Source organism: Dama dama, chromosome 21 (assembly GCF_033118175.1).
Source record: "Dama dama isolate Ldn47 chromosome 21, ASM3311817v1, whole genome shotgun sequence".
NCBI classification, from domain to species: domain Eukaryota; kingdom Metazoa; phylum Chordata; class Mammalia; order Artiodactyla; family Cervidae; genus Dama; species Dama dama.
In genome coordinates, this window is record NC_083701.1 from 9520645 (window position 1) to 9539962 (window position 19318).

Consider the following 19318-nt stretch of genomic DNA (forward strand, 5'->3'; position numbering starts at 1 on the left):
AAGTACCACAGAAGCTCTCTTGAGACAGGCCATTGGAAAAACTTGGTTGAAGTGCTTAGTCATAAAAATGAGGCGTTTTCGGGCTTCCTTCTGCAGCGCTGATAGAGTAACTGGTGTGGGAGTTAACCTTCCTCCGTAAACAACTGTGAAAGTGGGCCACATGAATAAGGTAGCTGTTCTCAGGAACAATCGGTGGGACATACTTGTGCTCCTTGTGAGAAGGGAAATGCAAAAGTTGTGCCTCACTGTTACCCCACTTTTCTGTCTAGAAAACTAGAAAACTAGTTTTTTTTCTAGAGGCACTTTCCTGCTGCAGTAAAGGGAGATAGAATTCAAGCGAACTTCTTGAGCTGGGGAGGCAGAAACTTCTGAGCTGCTGAAGTTGCTGTAATCTGGGGGGCTTTCAGCTGAGAATCAGCAATAAAATGAGGAACTGAGTCATGTTACTGTAAGGAACCAAATTCCGCCAACAACTCAAATAAGCAAGAAAACAGGTCCTCCCCTGAAACCTCCAGAAAGGAATGTAATCCCCCTGACACCCTGATATCAGGTAGGCGAGACCCATATCTGACTTCTGACCTGTGGAACTGTCAACAGCTAAGTTGGTGATAATTTGTTCCTGCAGCTGTAGGAAACCAGCAGAGCTGCCTGAAGGTTCTCGTGTGCTCATTCCAGCATCTCTGTCATCTTGGGATCTGTTTCTCAAAGAGGAGGTGGATATTTGGGACCTCTTTTCTTTCTTGCTATAGGCATTTAGTGCTCTAAATCTCTTCCAAGCTAGGTTTTAGCTGTACCCCACAGATTTTGATATACTGGTTATCTTTTTCACATTGTATTCTGTTCAAAATCCTTTTTCCTTTTGACTTCTCAATGACAAGTTTGAAAAAACAACATTATTTTCCTATATTTTGTCTTGGTTTTTAGTTATCATAGGCTGGAGGCTAAATCCTGTGCCTGTGACCCCAGCGTGTCTGGAACCTGAAGGCTCTGCTTCTATAATGATTCAGTCCCCATCCTGGCTCTCAGCTCTCTCTGTTCTTCATTTTCAGGGAGAAAACCTCTTTATTTGCTACCAATATAGTAGTTTGGTGTTCACAATTAACTTTTAATGTTCGGTTCACTCTCAGCCTTACCTCGTCAGTTGTGTTTTTAGTGGTAGCCACCTCAGTACAATCTTCCTTTAAGTTACAATTTCCCCTGTATTTCTCTAATGCCTGATTGCACCACTCTTATCAGTACGTTCCCTTCCTCTAGTATCCATTTGCAGTAGACCAAATGTTTGTTTCCCACCGAAATTCGTAAGTTGAAACCTTCACCCACCATGGTGATGTTATTAGGAGATGAGGCCTTTGGGAGGTGTTTAGATCACGAGCACAGAGCCCTCCTATTGGGCTGATGGTCCTTAGGAAAGGGACTGGCTCACACCTTCCACCGCGTGTGGTTACTGTCAGTGGGGAACGGGCGCTGAGTGCTCTGTGTAAGGCAGCGGCTGCTCCTGTGTACCACCTGGGGTGTCTGCTCTTCCCGATTGGGGTCCCCAGGAGACAGACTTCTCAATGGAGGCTAGTGTGCAGGAAGAGTTTGAGGAAGTGTCATTGGAGAAAATAACCAGGTCAGGCACAGAGGGAAATTGGGTTGGGATGCATCTTAACAAAGGCCTTAGCTAACCAGCCGGGAGCTTATGAAAGGAGCTCTGAACTTGGACGGACGTCTGTTTTTCCCCAAGTTGGGGTGAGAGGGCTGGACCTTTATAGCCCACACCAATCAGACCCTGGATGTGGGCCTTCCTGGGAAGGGGAGCATGATTTCGGTTGAGATGTCTCTGCAGCAGGGGTGACTTCAAAGAAGGTGGGCAGCTGAGGGCTGCCCTCCCAGCAGCAGGAAGTCATCTTCAGGCTGGAAGCGGGGAGCTGGGCCTCATAGCATCTGTCCCGGCCTGTGGTATGCTTTCCTTACTGGTACATCTGGCAAATGTCTACTCGCGTTTCAGGATACATCCCAGGCTTCTCCTCCATAAATGCTCCATTTGACCTTCTTCGGTCACTCAGTAGCGTGGGTCACTCCCTCCTTGGAACTCACGGTACTTTCTGGATCCTTCTGTCCTTGCCCCGTACACTCTGTCCATGTTTGTAACTGAACACTCTGTGTCAGTGCCCCTAAAGGTATTGGGGGGGGTCACTGCGACCACCAGCACTCAGATAACCCTGAGTCAGTAAGAAGAGGCAGGGCCAGTGACTGAGAAATCCTGTTTCTAAAAATTTCCATGGAAAACAAGGAAAGAAAAAAAGTTTAGATGCTACAAGATGAAATCTTTACCTATTTGTAACCCCTTCATATGGGTTTCCCTGGTGGCCCAGTGATAAAGAATCTGCCTGCTAATGCAGGAGACCTGGGTTTGGTCTCTAGGTCAGGAAGATCCCCTGGAGGAGGAAATGGCAACCCACTCCAGTATGCTTGCCTGGGAAATCCCATGGACAGAGGAGCCTGGTGGGCTACGTCCTTGGAGCTGCAAAGAGACGGGCACGACTGAGCGACTAAACAACAGCAACAACCGCTTTCTGTGTATTTATGTTAAGTCTCTGTTTCATGTTTGTATCCGCTGGTTTTTCAAGATGTTTAAAAATTCTGCAGAATCTGCCTTAAGCATACATTACCGATTTTACTCTACCCTGGCAAGAGAGGGTGAGTTGTTTACAAAACATGATACAAAGCCTGAAGGACAAACACTGCATTGTTGGCTCTGTGAGTTTCTGGAACCTTGTTCAATACACTGAAAAGCTCTGTCATAGCAAACACAGCCTGACAACCTCTGATATTCCTGAAAACCTCTCCTCCTGCCCTCTGCCCTGCCCCCACCCTGTAGGGTCTTTTCATGGATGCTCTCTCGAGATATCGAGAACCCAGTCATATTAAGGAATTGAAAAGAAGCCTCTGCATCAGTTTCCATTAAACCTTTTTCTTTTAGGGAAATGAGTATGAATCTGTGGTTATAACTGTCAGTATCCTTCATCAACCGCCCATTCAGATATTGGTTATGGCGTTCTATAGGTGAGATACTTCTACATGTCTATCTGAGTCCTGTATTTTACTGTTTGAATTTTCTCCAAAAAGGAAGTGAAAGCAATATGTTTTATATAGGAAGTGCCTTGGCATGTTCTCCTATACCATATGATCATTGTTGTTCAGGCACCAAGTCGTATCCGACTCTTTGTGACCCCATGGCCTATAGCACCCCAGGCTTCCCTGTCCTTCACTGTCTACCAGAGATAGGCATTGTATTTTTATCTGTCTTGAGATAGTCTTATGGGGACACATTAATGCTTCCAAAGCCTTTTAAAGAGCCTCAAATGATTTATCATAAATGCAGGGCTGTGTTATTTGGAGTAGGGCTTTCTAAAGGTGCACAGTACTGCTTGGAGTTAAAGAATGTTTGGTCTAAACTGTACATAAAACTGCAAAATGTTTTCTCCTTTAAAAGTCTGAGGCACTATAATCTCCATGCACCAGGTGGACACTCTGACTCATTGCTTCTCAGGGACCCTGGTTTTTTCCCTGATGTTTACCATTGCAGGCGAGGCAGTATCGTGGGACAATTTCCCGAGGGCTAAGAAACCGTGTGCTGCCCGGCGGTTTGCTTAATACAGAGGAGTTCAAACAAGGGCCGCTGGGAAACTCCTGACATTCACAGTTCCACCTTCCTCTGTCATTCTCCATTTTCTTTTAATCTATCCTGCTGCTGCTGCTAAGTCGCTTCAGTCGTGTCCGACTCTGTGCGACCCCATAGACGGCAGCCCACCAGGCTCCCCCGTCCCTGGGATTCTCCAGGCAAGAACACTGGAGTGGGTTGCCATTTTCTTCTCCAGTGCATGAAAGTGAAAAGTGAAAGGGAAGTCGCTTAGTTGTGTCTGACTCTTAGCGACCCCATGGACTGCAGCCCACCAGGCTTCTCTGTCCATGGGATTTTCCAGGCAAGAATACTGGAGTGGGGTGCCGTTGCCTTCTCCATTAATCTGTCCTAGTTGTGTATAATTGTTGCCGTTGGGCAAAACTACCCAGTTATGCTGAATGAACCTTAGCCCCTCCTCTCCCGCGCGTGTGTGTGTGTACAAATTTGTATTTATGCCAACTCTTCCACCCCGCCACACCACTTTCAACTAGGAGTGATTTTTATCATCTTAATTCTCATGATTAGAAGATACGGATCAACATAATTCCTTACTAATGTCTACATGCCTCTGAAAGGGAAGATTTGATAATTGCATGCAAATGATCCCATTCATACACATAATAGCATAATAAAAAGGATCTCTTAGATTTTTAAGACACGGGCAGCAAGAGAACACAGGAAGGACACTTGACACCAGTGGGAACTCAGTCAGTAGCAGTTGGAGGGACCGGCAAGTCTCCAGAGTTGGACAGATCAGAAAAGCCTGCACAACTGTAGAGCATGAGGAACCTGTGCACCTTTTGTATGCCCAGGAGGCCCCATGTGGCCTGTGCAGATGCTGGTGTAGCTGCCTCAGGCCAGAGACCAGGTGAGGCTTCACAAGATGCAATCAGAATGCCCTGCACACGTTCACCTTAACCATATCCTTGGATGACAGCTCTTGCAGGGTTCGAGTTAGGCTGTGTCTTCAAGCTGGGTACCCAACGAAGCCTTCAGCCAGGGCACCTGGGGAACTGGGGCAGGAGTTGTATGGCCAGTGGAGGCCCATGTATCAAGTTATACATCAAACTGCTAAATAAAATGCATCTCCTTTCCTTGATGAGTATATCTTCATAACAACCCAGAAGGCTACATTCAGTATAAGTTTCCCAAGCTCACTGGGTTCTGTGCCAGCTCCCTTGCCCACACCTCCCTCCTCTTCCCATCTCTGGCTCTAGCCTGGTCCTTCCTGCCGACGTATGAAGGAAGACACTTCAGCCAACACTTCCAAGCCATCCATTGTCCCCAGAAAGCAGCCACTCCTCGGACACCTCTGGGTGAAGGAGTGCGTGCCCGATGGGGTGGCCTGCAGAAGCAGCCAGTGTAGGACTTGGAGGCAGAGGATTTCCTTGCTCTGCCTGGGGGCAATGGTCTGCAGGGGAGGGCATGGGCTCTGGAAGGGCTTATCCTCCTGTACCATTGACTCCAGGTCTAATAGCCGCAAAGCTTCTTCCTGCCCCATGGATTTGTGTCATTTAAGCCACGTACACACCGTTAGTCATCGAGGGTCTGTCTGCATCATCACAGTGCATCAAGTCCGCATCTCATTAAGTTAGCTGACATAACATCGGTAGTGTCATCCCAACCCTTGAACCCATGTTGCATCTTTGTGAAGAGCATTCTGGAAGATCACCTGCAGAGGCAGGTGATATGGTTGACTTCACACAGCAGCTTTGATGTGTCCTCAACTTGGCTGTCCCCATTTGTCCCCAGTTGATTCAAGCTGTTAGAACCAGCTTTGGTAGTGGGAGGTGGGGAGAGTAGTTTTAACTCCCCTCTCTTAAAAATTTGGTTTTCAGAACATGTATTGTCTTTCTTTTCCTTGACTAGAGCGGTCTTTTTAAGCCAGTTTAACGACAGCAGTGGTGGCCAGAGACGGCAGAGTGCAGCCTGCAGTAGGGATCCCAGAGAGCGGGGCTGCAGAGGCTGCCCCATTAGCCTCCTACCTGCCTCTCTGGCCTGCCCCCAACCAGCACCTAGCTTGCAGCCAGATCTGCTGTCGCATGCTCAGTCGCTCAGTCGTGTCTGGACTATAGCCCACCAGGCTCCTCTGTCCATGGGATTTCCCAGGCAAGAATACTGGAGTGGGTTGCCATTTCCTTCTCCAGGGGATCTTCCCAACCCAGGGATCGGACCTATGTCTCCTGCTTGGCAGACGAGTTCTTTACCACTGCACCACCTGGGAAACCCATCTCTGCTGTTAGTTGAGCCAAAAAGCTTAGAGCAGCAGGCACATCTCCCGGGTATGGTATTTGAATCTCTCAGCCTCTGCATTGCCCTGGTCTTTCTTCCAAAGAACCGTTATTACATGCAACCCCGCCTCCCACCACTGGATGTAGCAGGGGGTTCAGCTAACTGCACGCAAATGATGGAGTTCGTACACGTTGTCACATTGTTTAAAAAAGGCAGACTTCACTGGTAAGAATGTGGCGCAGTAGAGGGGCAGCTGGAGAGCTCTGTCTCCACTAGAGAAGCTTGTATATTCAGGAAGCCTGAGACTTTTTGAGAGGCTCTTTTTTGCTCACACTTGGGGCAGTGGAGTGTGGTGGTTCAGAGCACACAGTCAGTTGGCTCAAGCACTTATTATAATAGCTGGACCCTGGGCAAGTTACCTAAACTCTCTGAGCCTCAAGTCATCATCTAACAAATGTAAATGACAATGGTCCCTACTCACATGTTCATACACGCGAAGCATTTAGGACAACTCTTAGCACCCTGTAAATGGCAAGAGGAGAATCTTTATTATTTTGTGGGATGAATGTGATTATTTCCACATTCCACCTAAAATGTGAGGATTCAAATGGATTCATAGTTTTTTAATTGCACTGGAAAATACAAGTATTCTCCATTGTGATTGCCTCCTTGTTTTTGTTACCTATTGGGTTGGCCAGGAAGTTCATTTGGGTTTCCCATGTTTCAGAAAAAGCTGAACAAACTTTTTGTCCAACCCAAGTACTTTAAAGAGGATGCGTATCCTGTTCTTGGCTCCCACTGTGGGCCCAAGTGTTGTCTGCAGTCCCTTGGTACCCCCATCATCATATGTTCCTGGCCTGTGGCATCAGGCCAACCCAGTACTATGCATCACTCTTGTCAGGGGGGAGTGGGCCTCTTGTAACCCCTCCCTCTGCGATCAGCATCTTTCATTCCTCCTGGAAACAGATCAAGTGGTGGTTGCTTTATAAGATTGCCGTGTAAAATCTGGGGTTATTTCTCTTCTGTCTCTTCCACTCTAGTTAAATAAATACCAGGTGAATGAATGAATGAGTGAGTGACCCTTTCCTTACAGAATGGTTGTGGCTACTGAATGGAGATGCTTTCCTGTTTTTGCCCTCTGTCAGCCATGCCATGCCTCTGTCTTGGCAGAGACATAACTTAGTGGGTCTCACCCAGTTTGATGTGATACCACCTCAGGATCCCAATCCTCATGGTCGTTACCAATCAACTTGATCTCCATCCATCCAGCGAAATGTAAGTAGATTCCAGCATAAGACAAAACGTATCATTGCCTCTCTGCCGAGTCATGCTAGTGTCATAAAAACTCCCAACAGGAGGCAGCACTTCTCTGATCTCTTTCCTTCAGAAAAATGACTTGGGCCTGGAGAATTCACATCTCACTGGGAGGAAAAACCAGTGCGTTAACAGCTTAATATTAATGGGGATGGAGTTGTAATACATAATGCATTTTCTTTCAGTCACAGAAGATCTCATTAGACGGAATGCCGAGCACAATGACTGTGTAATTTTTTCCCTGGAGGAACTCTCCTTGCACCAGCAAGAAATAGAAAGACTGGAGCATATTGACAAGTGGTGCCGGGATTTAAAAATCCTCTATCTTCAAAATAACCTCATTGGAAAAATCGGTAAGTCTTCAGGACTCTCTTCTCATGGTTTCTTTAACATTTTGAATGGCAGAATGTTGGCAAATGCAGTGTTATTTCTTAGAGGAAGAAAGAGAATTGCATGGAGGGATAGCTGCAACCATCTCTCAGTGGTTGTTTATGGAACTGTTTCCCTGAACCTTTCTGGGCCCGGTCCATCTCCTTTGCCCCGGAGATCTCCATCAAGGAGTCGGGAGGACCCGTTGATGGCTAGGAACACATTAGTTGACCTGTACCTTTAAAACCTGATTTTTTTAAAAGTGTCATAGAGAGGAATCCAGGCATTTGTCATGGACCTGAAAGGATTATGTGAGAGCTGACTAAGTCCTTGTCAGATCCCAGCCTGGGATAGCCGGGTCTATGTATCGAGAATGCACGTGTGCCCGGCATCATGCTCAGGATTGGGTACTGAGAGGGGTTCACAATGACAGCCCTGTTTACTGCTCCAGCTTGGAATGAAGTGAGAGGTAAAAATAAACAGGTAGATGAAGAACCAAAAATCAGCAACATAACTAGTAAAAACTCTGGAGAGTATGGCTTACGCTTGCAGTGCCCCCAGAATTAAACATACGCACCACCCAGCTGCATGCAGAACTCGACCACCGCAGGCTTCCCTACGGTGACTTGTGGCAGGAAGGGGTGGAGACCCCAGACCCAGGAGAGAGTGGGACGGGCATGCCCAGTTCCTTCTCCTAGTTCACTCGTCGGGTGAGTCGAGTGACTCACCTCCCCATCCAATTGCCACCCCCACCCCTGGGAAGAATGAGTTAAGGGAACAGAGAGAAGCGAAGCCCGTGGAGTTACAATAACGGGGGGGTCCTGCCACATGGAAACAGCAGGAGCACCCCCCCTCCCCAACCCTCAGAAAAGCCGCAGAGAAGCTTAGTGGTGTGAGCACGTAGATCCAGGTTTGAACCCTGCCTCCGCCGCTAAAAAACCGTGCCATTAGGCAAGTCAGTTAACTGTTGATCTGTGTCTTAGTCTTGAATCTGTAAAACAAGTCAACAGCCTCTGACACACGGACGTGTGGGGTATCAGAGCTGCACGGAACAGTGTGCTTAGCTCTCTGCCCGGACCCCCTCGCCACCTACAAGGAAGAAGTGTCTGGCCCCCAGTGGTAGCATCGCTGTGGTTAGAAGCTCTGGTGATGTAGTCAGTCGCCTGAAGCTTAGTGGATAACCAAAAATGGGCTCTAGGGAAACAAAAAGTCTAGAATTTGCATACTTTTTGAAGGTTTATTAAAATTCATTATATTCCTTCAGATACTTATTTTTGGCATCTTGTACTTTACCAGAAATTAGAAACTCTGGCACATTGTCCCATTAAAAAGGCTGTTACAGAAAACCACCCGCTTTCATCACGAGGGCATTAGAGAGTTGTCCTCATTGTGCCTCTCTCAAAGAGTTCCCGAAATCTTCATCTCCACAGCTGGGTCCGTCACAATTACTAATTAGCAGCATAGTATTTCAGTCCTTTTCAGAGCTGTGAGAAAGCTTGAATTTTTGCTTCCAAAGTATTCTTAAATTAAACACGCTTTTAAATCCTAATAATGGGATTTTTCAGCACAACTCCACCCATAGGCGTTTAGGTGCTTATTTAGCAAGTAAAACTGTTTCTGGAGGATTCAGACATGCTCTTGAGCCCTAGAGGGAGCAGTTTGCAAAATACTTGCCTTTGCTGAAGCACTGTTCTTCCCGGGGAGCTCCAGGCGGGCTGGCGGTGGGGTGGGGGGGTAGGTTTTGCTTGATGTGGCTCCAGCGGTCACCTGAGGACTGTCCAGGGTCTGTTAAAATGGGGCCAGGGCCTCACCCCAGACTTACTGACTCTGAGCCTGAGAGGATGCGCTCCCAGAATCTCCATTGGTCACAGGTTCCCCATGAGCCTCAGCACTGGCCAGAGTTGAAAGCCTCAGGGCGGCCTGAAATGGGGGGTGGGTTTGTTCAGTTCAGTCACTCAGTCGTGTCTGATTCTTTGTGACCCCACAGACCACAGCACACCAGGCTTCCCTGTCCATTGCCAACTCCTGGAGTTTGCTCAGACTCGTGTCCATCGAGTAAGTGATCCCGTCCAACCATCTCATCCTCTGTCATCCCCTACTCCTCCTGCCTTCAGACTTTCCCAGAGTTAGGGTCTTTTCCAGTGGGTCAGTTCTTCGCATCTGGTGGCCAGAGTACTGGAGTTTCAGCTTCAGCATCAGTCCTTCCAATGAATATTCAGAACTGATTTCTTTTAGAATTGACTGTTTTGATCTCCTTGAAGTTCAAGGGACTCTTGAGAGTCTTCTCCAACACCACAGTTCAAAAGCATCAGTTCTTCGGCACTCAGCTTTCTTTATGGTCCAACTCTCACATCCATACATGACTGCTGGAAAAACCATAGTTTTGACTACATGGATCTTTGTTGGTAAAGTATGTCCCTGCTTTTTAATATGCTATCTAGGTTTGTCATAACTTTACTTCCAAGGAGCAAGCTTCTTTTAATTTCATGGGTGCAGTCACCATTTGCAGTGATTTTGGACTCCAAGAAAATAAAATCTGCCACTGTTTCCATTGGTTCCCCATCTATTTGCCATGAAGTGATGGGACCAGATGCCAAGATCTTAGTTTTTTGAATGTTGAGTTTTAAGTCAGCTTTTTCACTCTCGTCTTTCACTTTCATCACTTTCATCATCCTTGCTTTCTTCCATAAGGGTGGCATCATCTGCTTGTCTGAGATTATTGATATTTCTCCCGGCAATCTTGATTCTAGCTTGTGCTTCATCCAGCCCGGCATTTCACATGATGTACTCTGCATATAAGTTAAATAAGCATTACTTTGCCAACAAAGGTCAGTCTAGTCAAGGCTATGGTTTTTCCAATAGTCGTGTATGGATGTGAGAGTTGGACTATAAAGAAAGCTGAGCACCAAAGAATTGATGCTTTTGAACTGTGGTGTTGGAGAAGACTCTTGAGAGTCCCTCGGACTACAAGGAGATCCAACCAGTCCATCCTAAAGGAGACCAATCCTGGGTGTTTATTGGAAGGAGTGATGTTGAAGCTGAAACTCCCAATACTTTGGCCACCTGACATGAAGAGCTGGCTCATTTGAAAAGACCCTGATGCTGGGAAAGATTGAAGATGGGAGAAAAGGGGACGACAAAGGATGAGATGGTTGGATGGCATCACTGACTCAATTGACTTGAGTTTGGGTAAACTCCAGGAGTTGGTGATGGACAGGGAGGCCTAGCGTGCTGCAGCCCATGGGGTCACAAAGAGTCAGACATGACTGAGCAACTGAACTGAACTGAAATCTGCATGTAAGTTAAGTAAGCAAGGTGACAGTATACAGCCTTGACATACTCCTTTCTCAATTTGGAACCAGTCTGTTGTTCCATGTCCAGTTCTAACTGTTACTTCTTGACCTGCATACATATTTCTCAGGAGGCAGATCAGGTGGTCTGGTATTCCCATCTCTTGAAGAATTTTCCAGTTTGTTGTGATCCACACACTCAAAGACTTTAGCATAGTCAGTGAAACAGAAGTAGATCTTTTTCTGGAATTTTCTTGCCTTTTCTATGATCCAGTGGATGTTGGCAATTTGATCTCTGGTTCCTCTGACTTTTCTAAATCCAGCTTGAACATCTGGAAGTTCTCAGTTCACGTACTGTTGAAGCCTCACTTGGAGAATTTTGAGCATTATTTTGCTAGCATGTGAGATGAGTGCAATTGTGCAGTATTTTGAACATTCTTTGGCATTGCGTTTCTTTGGGACTGGAATAGGAACTAACCTTTTGTAGTCCTGTAGCTACTGCTGAGTTTTCTGAATCTGCTGGCATATTGAGTGTAGCACTTTCACAGCATCATTTTTTAGGACTTGGAATGGCTCAGCTGGAATTCCATCACTCTACTAGCTTTGTTTGTAGTGATGCTTCTTAAGACCCACTTGATTTTGGATTCCAGGATGTCTGGCTCTAGGTGAGTGATCACACCATCATGGTTATCTGGGTCATGAAGATCTTTTTTGTATAATTCTTCTGTGTATTCTTGCCACCTCTTCTTAGTATCTTCTGCTTCTGTTAAATCCATTCTGTTTCTGTCCTTTATTGTGCCCATCTTTGCATGAAATGTTCCCTTGGTATCTCTAATTTTCTTGAAGAGATGTCTAGTCTTTCCCATTCTATTGTTTTCCTCTATTTCTTTGCATTGATCACTGAGGAAGGCTTTCTTATCTCTCCTTGCTATTCTTTGGAACTCTTCATTCAAATGGGTATATCTTCCCTTTCCTCCTTTGCCTTTCACTTCTCTTCTTTTCTCAGCTATTTGTAAGGCTTCCTCAGACAACCATTTTGCCTTTTTGCATTTCTTCTTCTTGGGGATGGTTTTAATCACTACCTCCTGTGCAATCTTATGAACCTCTGTTCATAGTTCCTCAGGTACTCTATCAGATCTAATCCTTCGAATCTATTTGTCACTTCTACTGTATAGTCATAAGGGATTTGATTTAGATTTTACATGAATGGTCTAGTGGTGGTTGTCCATACTTTCTTCAATTTAAATCTGAATTTTGCAATAAGGAGTTCATGATCTGAGCCACAGTCAGCTCCTGGGGATGGGTTTGTAGGTCTGGTTTTATATAGCCTTTGCGTGGGAACTGATCCCAGGATGGTTTGGTCTAGAACACTAACCCCCTGTTCCAGGTACCCAGGAAGCTCTGTATATTTTTCCTTATGGAGATTTGTTTTTTTTTTTTTTCTGACCAATTTGGCCCATTGTCCTTGATTTAATTAGGAAACCCTTAAAAAACAAATCTTAACTTTTCTTCTAACAGTTAGCATTTAGAGGTTATATAGTTTAGCATTTAGAGGGTTATACATATAACAAAAATGGAGAAGGAAAGGTATTTTATTGTGCAGTTTTAACAATGATAACTATATGTATTTCTGTTTGGGGTATGGACTAGACACTCTATTATAACCTTTGGCACCTAGAGCTCTACAAATCTCTGATGATCAAATACTCGGATATTGGTTTGGAACTCTTGTCAGTACCAGTATCGCATAGAATGGTATAATTGCTGAGAGAAGCTTTTTGTTCAAAAATCCTTATTTAAAAAGATGAGTAAACTGAGGCTCAGAGAGGTAAATTTTTATTCTCAGGTCTATGGAAGCAAATATGTGATATTTATAAATTTTAGCTGAATATTGATGATGATAAAGGTGATGGTTATAAATCATCATATTTGACTGTCATAATATCCCTGGAAAATGGTGCAGAGGAAGTGTTAAGTGAGCCTGCCCTGATGCATGTTTCTTAGCAGGGTTTTCTGTATTCATGTTGTCTTAGAAAGGACTCTCCTTTAAAAGTGCAATGTAATGATTTAGTGCCAGACTCTGCAGTCAGATTTCCTGGCTTTGCCACTTAACCTTGAATAACTGGATTAATTTTCTGCACCTTGATGTTCTCATTTGTATAAGGGAGACAGCAGTAGTTTTTACTTCATAGGGTTATTAGGAAGATTAAATGAGATAATATGCAGAATGCTTAGAAAATTGTATGGCTTGTAATAAGCACTCAGCAATGTAAGCTATGGTATTATTTAAGCTGTTTTTAAAGGGCCCCATCCTAGAATGATTCCTTGACTTATTTATGCTTTTGCTTTGCCTATCTGGGCTTGCACATTTATTTAAAACCATAATCCTGTATCAGAATGATTTTGACTTCAAGCAAAGGAAAACACAACTCAAAATGACTTAGCAGTGAGGAAATCTGTCCTCTAACCCAACTATTAACTCTAGAGACAGGCCAGTCTCCAGGGTTGGTTGGTCGGTTCCTTCTCTCTGCTGCACCAGCTACTGTGGGCTTCATCCTACAGCTGATTCCTTCAGCTTTGCAAGATGACTGTGAGTCAGTAAAGATAGTGTTTCCATTTTCGCCTGGAAAATCCCATGGACAGAGGAGCCTGGCAGGCTGCAGTCCAAAGGGTTGCAAAGAGTCAGACAAGACTGAGCAACTGAGCAGACACAGAGGAAAAAGAGAAAGGAAATTCACAAGCATGAAACACAGGCCGTTGCCTCTCATCTGATCAGGAGCACAGGCTGCGCACGCCCTGCCTTGTACCACAGTTGCCAGGAGACCGCCCTGGGCAGGACGACTCGGCCTGGGCTCCCGAGCTGTCGCTACCAAGGAACATGGGATTGCCATGCACTTGGCCTGCCTGGTTAAGCCTAACCCCAGAGTTAGGGCTGAGCAGAGACATGAGCAGAACTGGGTTCCCTTGGGAAGAAGCGAGGGAGAAACGGATGCTGAGTAGGCAACCAGCCATGTCTGATGTACAGATACAGGTTTGGAAAAGCAACATGATTTTGGATAACCATAATGATTCTTAGACTCTTGTTGTCATTTTCATAACAGATTATGTAAAAATGTCTTTTATCTTGAAAGTTAACTAATTCCATTATTTGTATGTTTCAGAAAATGTTAGCAAACTCAAGAAACTTGAATATTTGAATTTGGCTTTAAACAACATTGAAAAAATTGAAAATCTAGAAGGTAAGAACTTTCTTCTAATAATTTATTAATTAAAATTGATATTTAAAATTAGACTTAAACAGTATTGCTTAAACAATAGGTAGACTTTTCAAATTAACATTTTTACCTCAGTCTTATATTTGTCATTCTCGTTGGAAAAAGTCAGATGATAGTAAGATACATAAATTCAATAGTGGAAGTCCCCTTGGCCCCTTCCTAACCCAGCTTCCTTCCCTGAGTCAGTGGTATCAACCCTCTGGTGTATAGAAGGTGGTATTACTACATTTTGCTTTGTATCAATGGGATCATACTATGAATATTGTTTTCATAATGAATTTCTTCCATGAAATTGCCTTGTTTTTCTGATATCCAGGAAAGGTGGGGAGCCCTGGATGATGGGATGATTGTAGACTGTTATCCAACCATTGATCTGCAGATGGACACTTGGATGGTTCCAGTGTTTTGCTCTAACAGCTTGGCTGCAATTAGCATCTTTCTATATTGCACTCTGTGTACATGTGTAAATTTTTTTCTAGGGTAGATTCTTAGAATTCCTTGGTTTTAACATACATAGTTTTGGAAAATATTGTTCTCCAAGAAGGTTGCATTGATTTCCACTTGTATTGGTGGTCAATGTGAATACCCATTTTCCCCCCAACTTCACTAATGCTTTTTATAAGCTATCTTTTTTTAGTGATCAGAAGACATTGTTTTCTAGCAAATTTTAAAATTTGTACTTCACTTATTATTATTGATCTTCCATATAAGCTTTCAGATGTTTATTGAATATTTGTATTTTTTCTTATGTGAATAACTGTTTCATAACTTTTGGCTTTTTTTCCTACTGATTTTTCTTCATGTGCTCTTATACATTCCAGATATTAATACCTCGTTATATATGTTATAAATCTTTTCTCTTGAGCCTGCCACTTTTGTTTCAATCAAGATGCTGGTATTGTTCAGAAGTCTTATTTTTGAAATGGGTATAGTCCAATTTATCAGTCTTTTTCTTCTTTATGATTTCTGAATACAGATAGATTCCATCAAAGTTCTAAGTATAGTCATTTCATTCTTTACATTTAATCTCTCTAATGTACTTCAGATTTATCATGTAAATGTTTCCAAATGGAAATATTTGGACCATTTAGTACTTTGAAATTTGAGATATAATTTACGTAGCAGTCTATGGGGTCACAGAGGCAGACATGACGTAGCAGCTGAACAACAACATAAAATTCACTGTCTGAAAATACGTGATTCAGTGATTTTTAGTATATTTGCAAGGTTGTGGACCCATCATCACTATCTAATTCTGGAACATTTTCATCACCCCCAAAGAAATCCCCATATTCATTAGCATTCACTCCCCATTCACCTCCTATCCCAGCCTCTAACAACCCCTAATCTGCTTTCTGTCTCCATAGATTTTCCCATCCTGAACATGTCATGTAAGTGGAATCAAACAATATATGGACAATATTTGGTCTTCTGACTTCTTAGCCTAATGTGTCCAAGGTCCATCCATATTGTAGGATGCATCAGTACTTAATCCTTTTAAGGGCTAAATAATATTCCAATAATGATAATAGTATTCCAAATAATAATAATAATGACATTCAATAATATTCCAATATGGATACACCTCATTTTGTTTACCTGTTCATTAGCTGATGCATGTTTGAGTTGTGTCCACTTTTTGTTATTGTGAGTATAGCCTCTGTGAACATTCATGTACAAGTTTTTGCATAAACTTATGTTTTCTGTTAGTTTAGTATACCTAGGAATGTAATTCCTGGGTCATATGGTGACTCTGTGCTTAATTCTATTTTCAGGAACTGCCAAATGTTTTCCAAAGCAGTCACACCATTTGCCACTCCCACTAGCAATTTATGAGGGCTCCATCCTGACAAACACTTGTCATTTTCTGTTTTTATTTATTTATTTTTGTAGTAGCCATCCTAGTGGGTGTGGAGTGGTATCTCATTGTTGTTCTGATTTGCATTCGCCTAATGGCTAATGAGTTTGGGCATTTTTAAAAATGTGCTTATTGGCCATTTGTGTATCTTCTTTGGAGAGATCTTCTTTATTCAAAATCTTTGCCCATTTTCTAACCAGCTTATTTGTTGTTTGACTGTTGAATTGTAAGACTTATTTTTATGTTTTGAATGCTGGAGTGCAATCAAATAAATGATTTGTTGATATCTTCTCCCATTTTGTGGGTTTTCTTGTCAACTTCCTCTTGGTATTCCTTGGAACCCAATGGGTTCTTTCTTCTTCAATAACTTTATTGAGGTTTAATTGATGTACAGAAACCTGCACATGTTTAATGTATACAGTTTGTTGAGTTTGGACCTATGCACACACACGTGAAACCATCACCACAACCGAGGTAACAGGCATGTCCATCCCCTGTTTTCTCTGATCTCCCCTAGAACTTCCTTTAATCTAGTAGAACGTCCTACTAGGTTGATCTTCCATGTTGCTTCCCCTGTGTTCCTTATTTAAACGGCGTTGTCGTATTGCTCTACGTTCTGGGAGGTTTCCTGTTTTACACTTCGCAGGCTTCTATTTTGTGCTGTTATTTTTCCCCCTCAGCGTCCAGTACCACCCAGTGTCTGCTGAAACCGCAAAGGCTTTGGTTGATTAGGTGCCTGTGTGGGCTCACTCTGCAGTTGTGAGGCTGTGTTTACACATCCAGCCTCTTGCCTAGCTGGCAGCACCACGTGGACTCCGTAAGCGGGCAGGGGCGTGGAGCAGGCAAGCCGCTCTGCCCACCCCACTCCCACCTGCCAAGGGCTAAAATTAGGAGGACATTACTTAGGTTGTATTGGACTTTAGCCTATTTGTCTCACAGTGTTGACAATGGTGTTTCAGTGGCCATCGAGGTTGTATATCAATAAAGACATAAATATTTGTCATACATTTTTAATGTTCATCCTCAAAACCTGCAGTGTCATCACTAAGAAAGCCCCCAAACCATCATCAGTGCTGGAGCTGATATGGTTCTTTCCATCACTGGCATCTTTCTGCCTTAGCTCCCTCTCAGATACCACTCTCCAGCCTGGTTACCACAGTCTCATGTGAACGCATGAAATAACAAAATCTGCCTTATGTCTATGTTCTGTAGTAGTGAAGTGTCAGTCTATGATGTCAGAGAAGGAATTTAAACTCCCTCTCAGTTGGCTTGTCCAGGGCTTGTTCTTTTCCTTAGCAAAGAATCCAAAAGGAGGTGCGGAGTTCTGGGTTTTGCGGTGTCTGTTGGCCACAGACCACTAGAGGGCAGCATTGTCACTGTTGTCTTTGAGCTTTGGGAGCTTGGTCTTCAGTGGACACGTCCTCATGTGGTGCTCTGCCTTCCAGCTCTAATGCAGATGCACTGGGCTCAGGATTGCCTGGGGAGCTGGGCAGTAGGGAGGGGTGGGTGCCTTATCTTTTGGCAAATGTGTACTTTTTGTTTGATTTAAATGTTTGAGGTAGAGAGGAGGGTGTATATACTCAGCTCACCTACTTGAGTCAATCTCAGTGTAATCTTAAACGTAAGCTGGATTTTTGTTTGTTCGTTTTGCTGGATGGCAAACCATAACTGTATCCCTCTTTCTTTTTTTTCTTGTTGTGGATTCACCAGGATAGAATCAAGTGCGTATTTTTTTCCATCGCTCCTCCTCACCTACCCTAACCTGGGAAGACGGGAGGGGCTTCTGTGAGTGCCAACTCTCCCCCTTCGGAAATCACCGTGTTGGTTTCAGTGACATTCAGACCCCTGTGGGCTGCTGAGCTGGATCTTCTCAGCACAGAGGATAAAGGGTGGGACACAGTTGAAGGCAGGGGTACCCTAACTCCAAAGAGGAGGTTTTCTCTGGCTGGCTAGTTCAGCAGGAATTGTTCTTTCAAATGGCAGATGTGGCTTAATTGCTTACGTGTAAGCCTAGCAGAAGAAAAATTAAGATTCATCACTTTGAAAAACATAATGAACATTTGGAGGGTTCTGCATCTACAAAATTACAGCAAAATCCAAAAATTATCTGAATTTTTTAGTTTGTTGGAGTCTTCCAAATGTCAGTCTTTTCTTATATGGAAGAAAATATAGTTAAAATATCTCTCAAGTGTCCCAAAGTAAACTTAAGAAATACCAGGCAACCTGTATCTTAAGTCAGACTCCCCTAGATATATCCTTTACACTTCACAAAATCCATCTAACATTTTTTTTTTTTTTTGCTAATATAAAGAAACATACAGGCACAGAGATATAAACTTAATTATATTTATTTGTTTAGTTTCATATTTATTCTTCATATAGTGACTGAGTTCACATTATTATGATTTAATGACTGAATTATCAAGTATATTGATGTGTTTTAAATAACTGTTTATTGTTTGGCACTGGAGGTGTTTTTAATTACGTTTGCTCTTGTGAATAGAACTGTTCTGAACAGTTTTGTACAAATTACCTGTTCCCAGTTGATGTATTTGACCAGGACCTTTTCCTCCCCAGTGAAATTCTGGATCAAGAGGAAAAAGAAACATTTAAGAGCCTGTTTTATGTATTGATAGGTAGAATGCTGAAAAAAAAAAATTTTTATATGATAACCTTGCCAATATATTAAAAATTCAGTTTTGAAGATAAGAAGTTACTGAGTTTCCTTCACCTATGTAGCTGAATCTCAAATATATAAAAGTGTTGAGTTGTTCTTGTGTATTTTAGGTATTCGTCTTTTTAATAATTCATATTTTACCTTAGTAATACAACACACAGTTTCAAAAGTCAAAGTGATACAGTCAGATACAAACTGAAACAAATCATGTCTGATACAAAATGTTGATGACATCAATAACGTCTAGACATAAAGAAGGCAGAAAAGCTGTTTTGAGGAGTTGAAAGTGAGAGAAAATGTGGAGGATTCAGTCTGGACGTGTTGAATGTGGAATGTTTTGCAGACATGTAGAAACAGGAGTGTGGTGTTCAGTTGGATGGTCAGATACGGGTTTCTTGTTTGGGAGTCATTGGAATCTGGGGTTAGTAAAACCAGTGAACATGACTATTGTCATAAGGACCATAAGGAGAGGGGAATATTGGGTCATTGACGGAAATCTGGGTTATATCACCACTGATGGGGTGGAAAAGCCTGTAAAAGATCAAGAGGAATAGATGGCATTATAAAGGAGAACAAGGAGAGAGTACTATCCCTGTTTCAAGACAGTTGGGGGATTTAAGGGACAGTCCATGGTCA

The 19318-nt window shown here is 43.3% G+C and overlaps 1 protein-coding gene across 4 annotated transcripts in view; it reads left to right on the top strand.

The window, feature by feature from the left end:
- The window catches only part of DNAAF11 (dynein axonemal assembly factor 11), a 72735-nt gene that overhangs the window by 6219 nt on the left and 47198 nt on the right, over nt 1-19318 (top strand). For 3 of the 4 annotated variants that reach the window (XM_061123175.1, XM_061123176.1, XM_061123177.1), the window contains exons 2-3: nt 7399-7566; nt 14034-14111. In XM_061123175.1, the coding sequence (XP_060979158.1) occupies nt 7399-7566; nt 14034-14111 (246 nt within the window). Of the gene's footprint in view, nt 1-7398; nt 7567-9574; nt 9638-14033; nt 14112-19318 lie in introns of those variants that run through there. The other variant, XM_061123178.1, reaches the window with a different exon arrangement.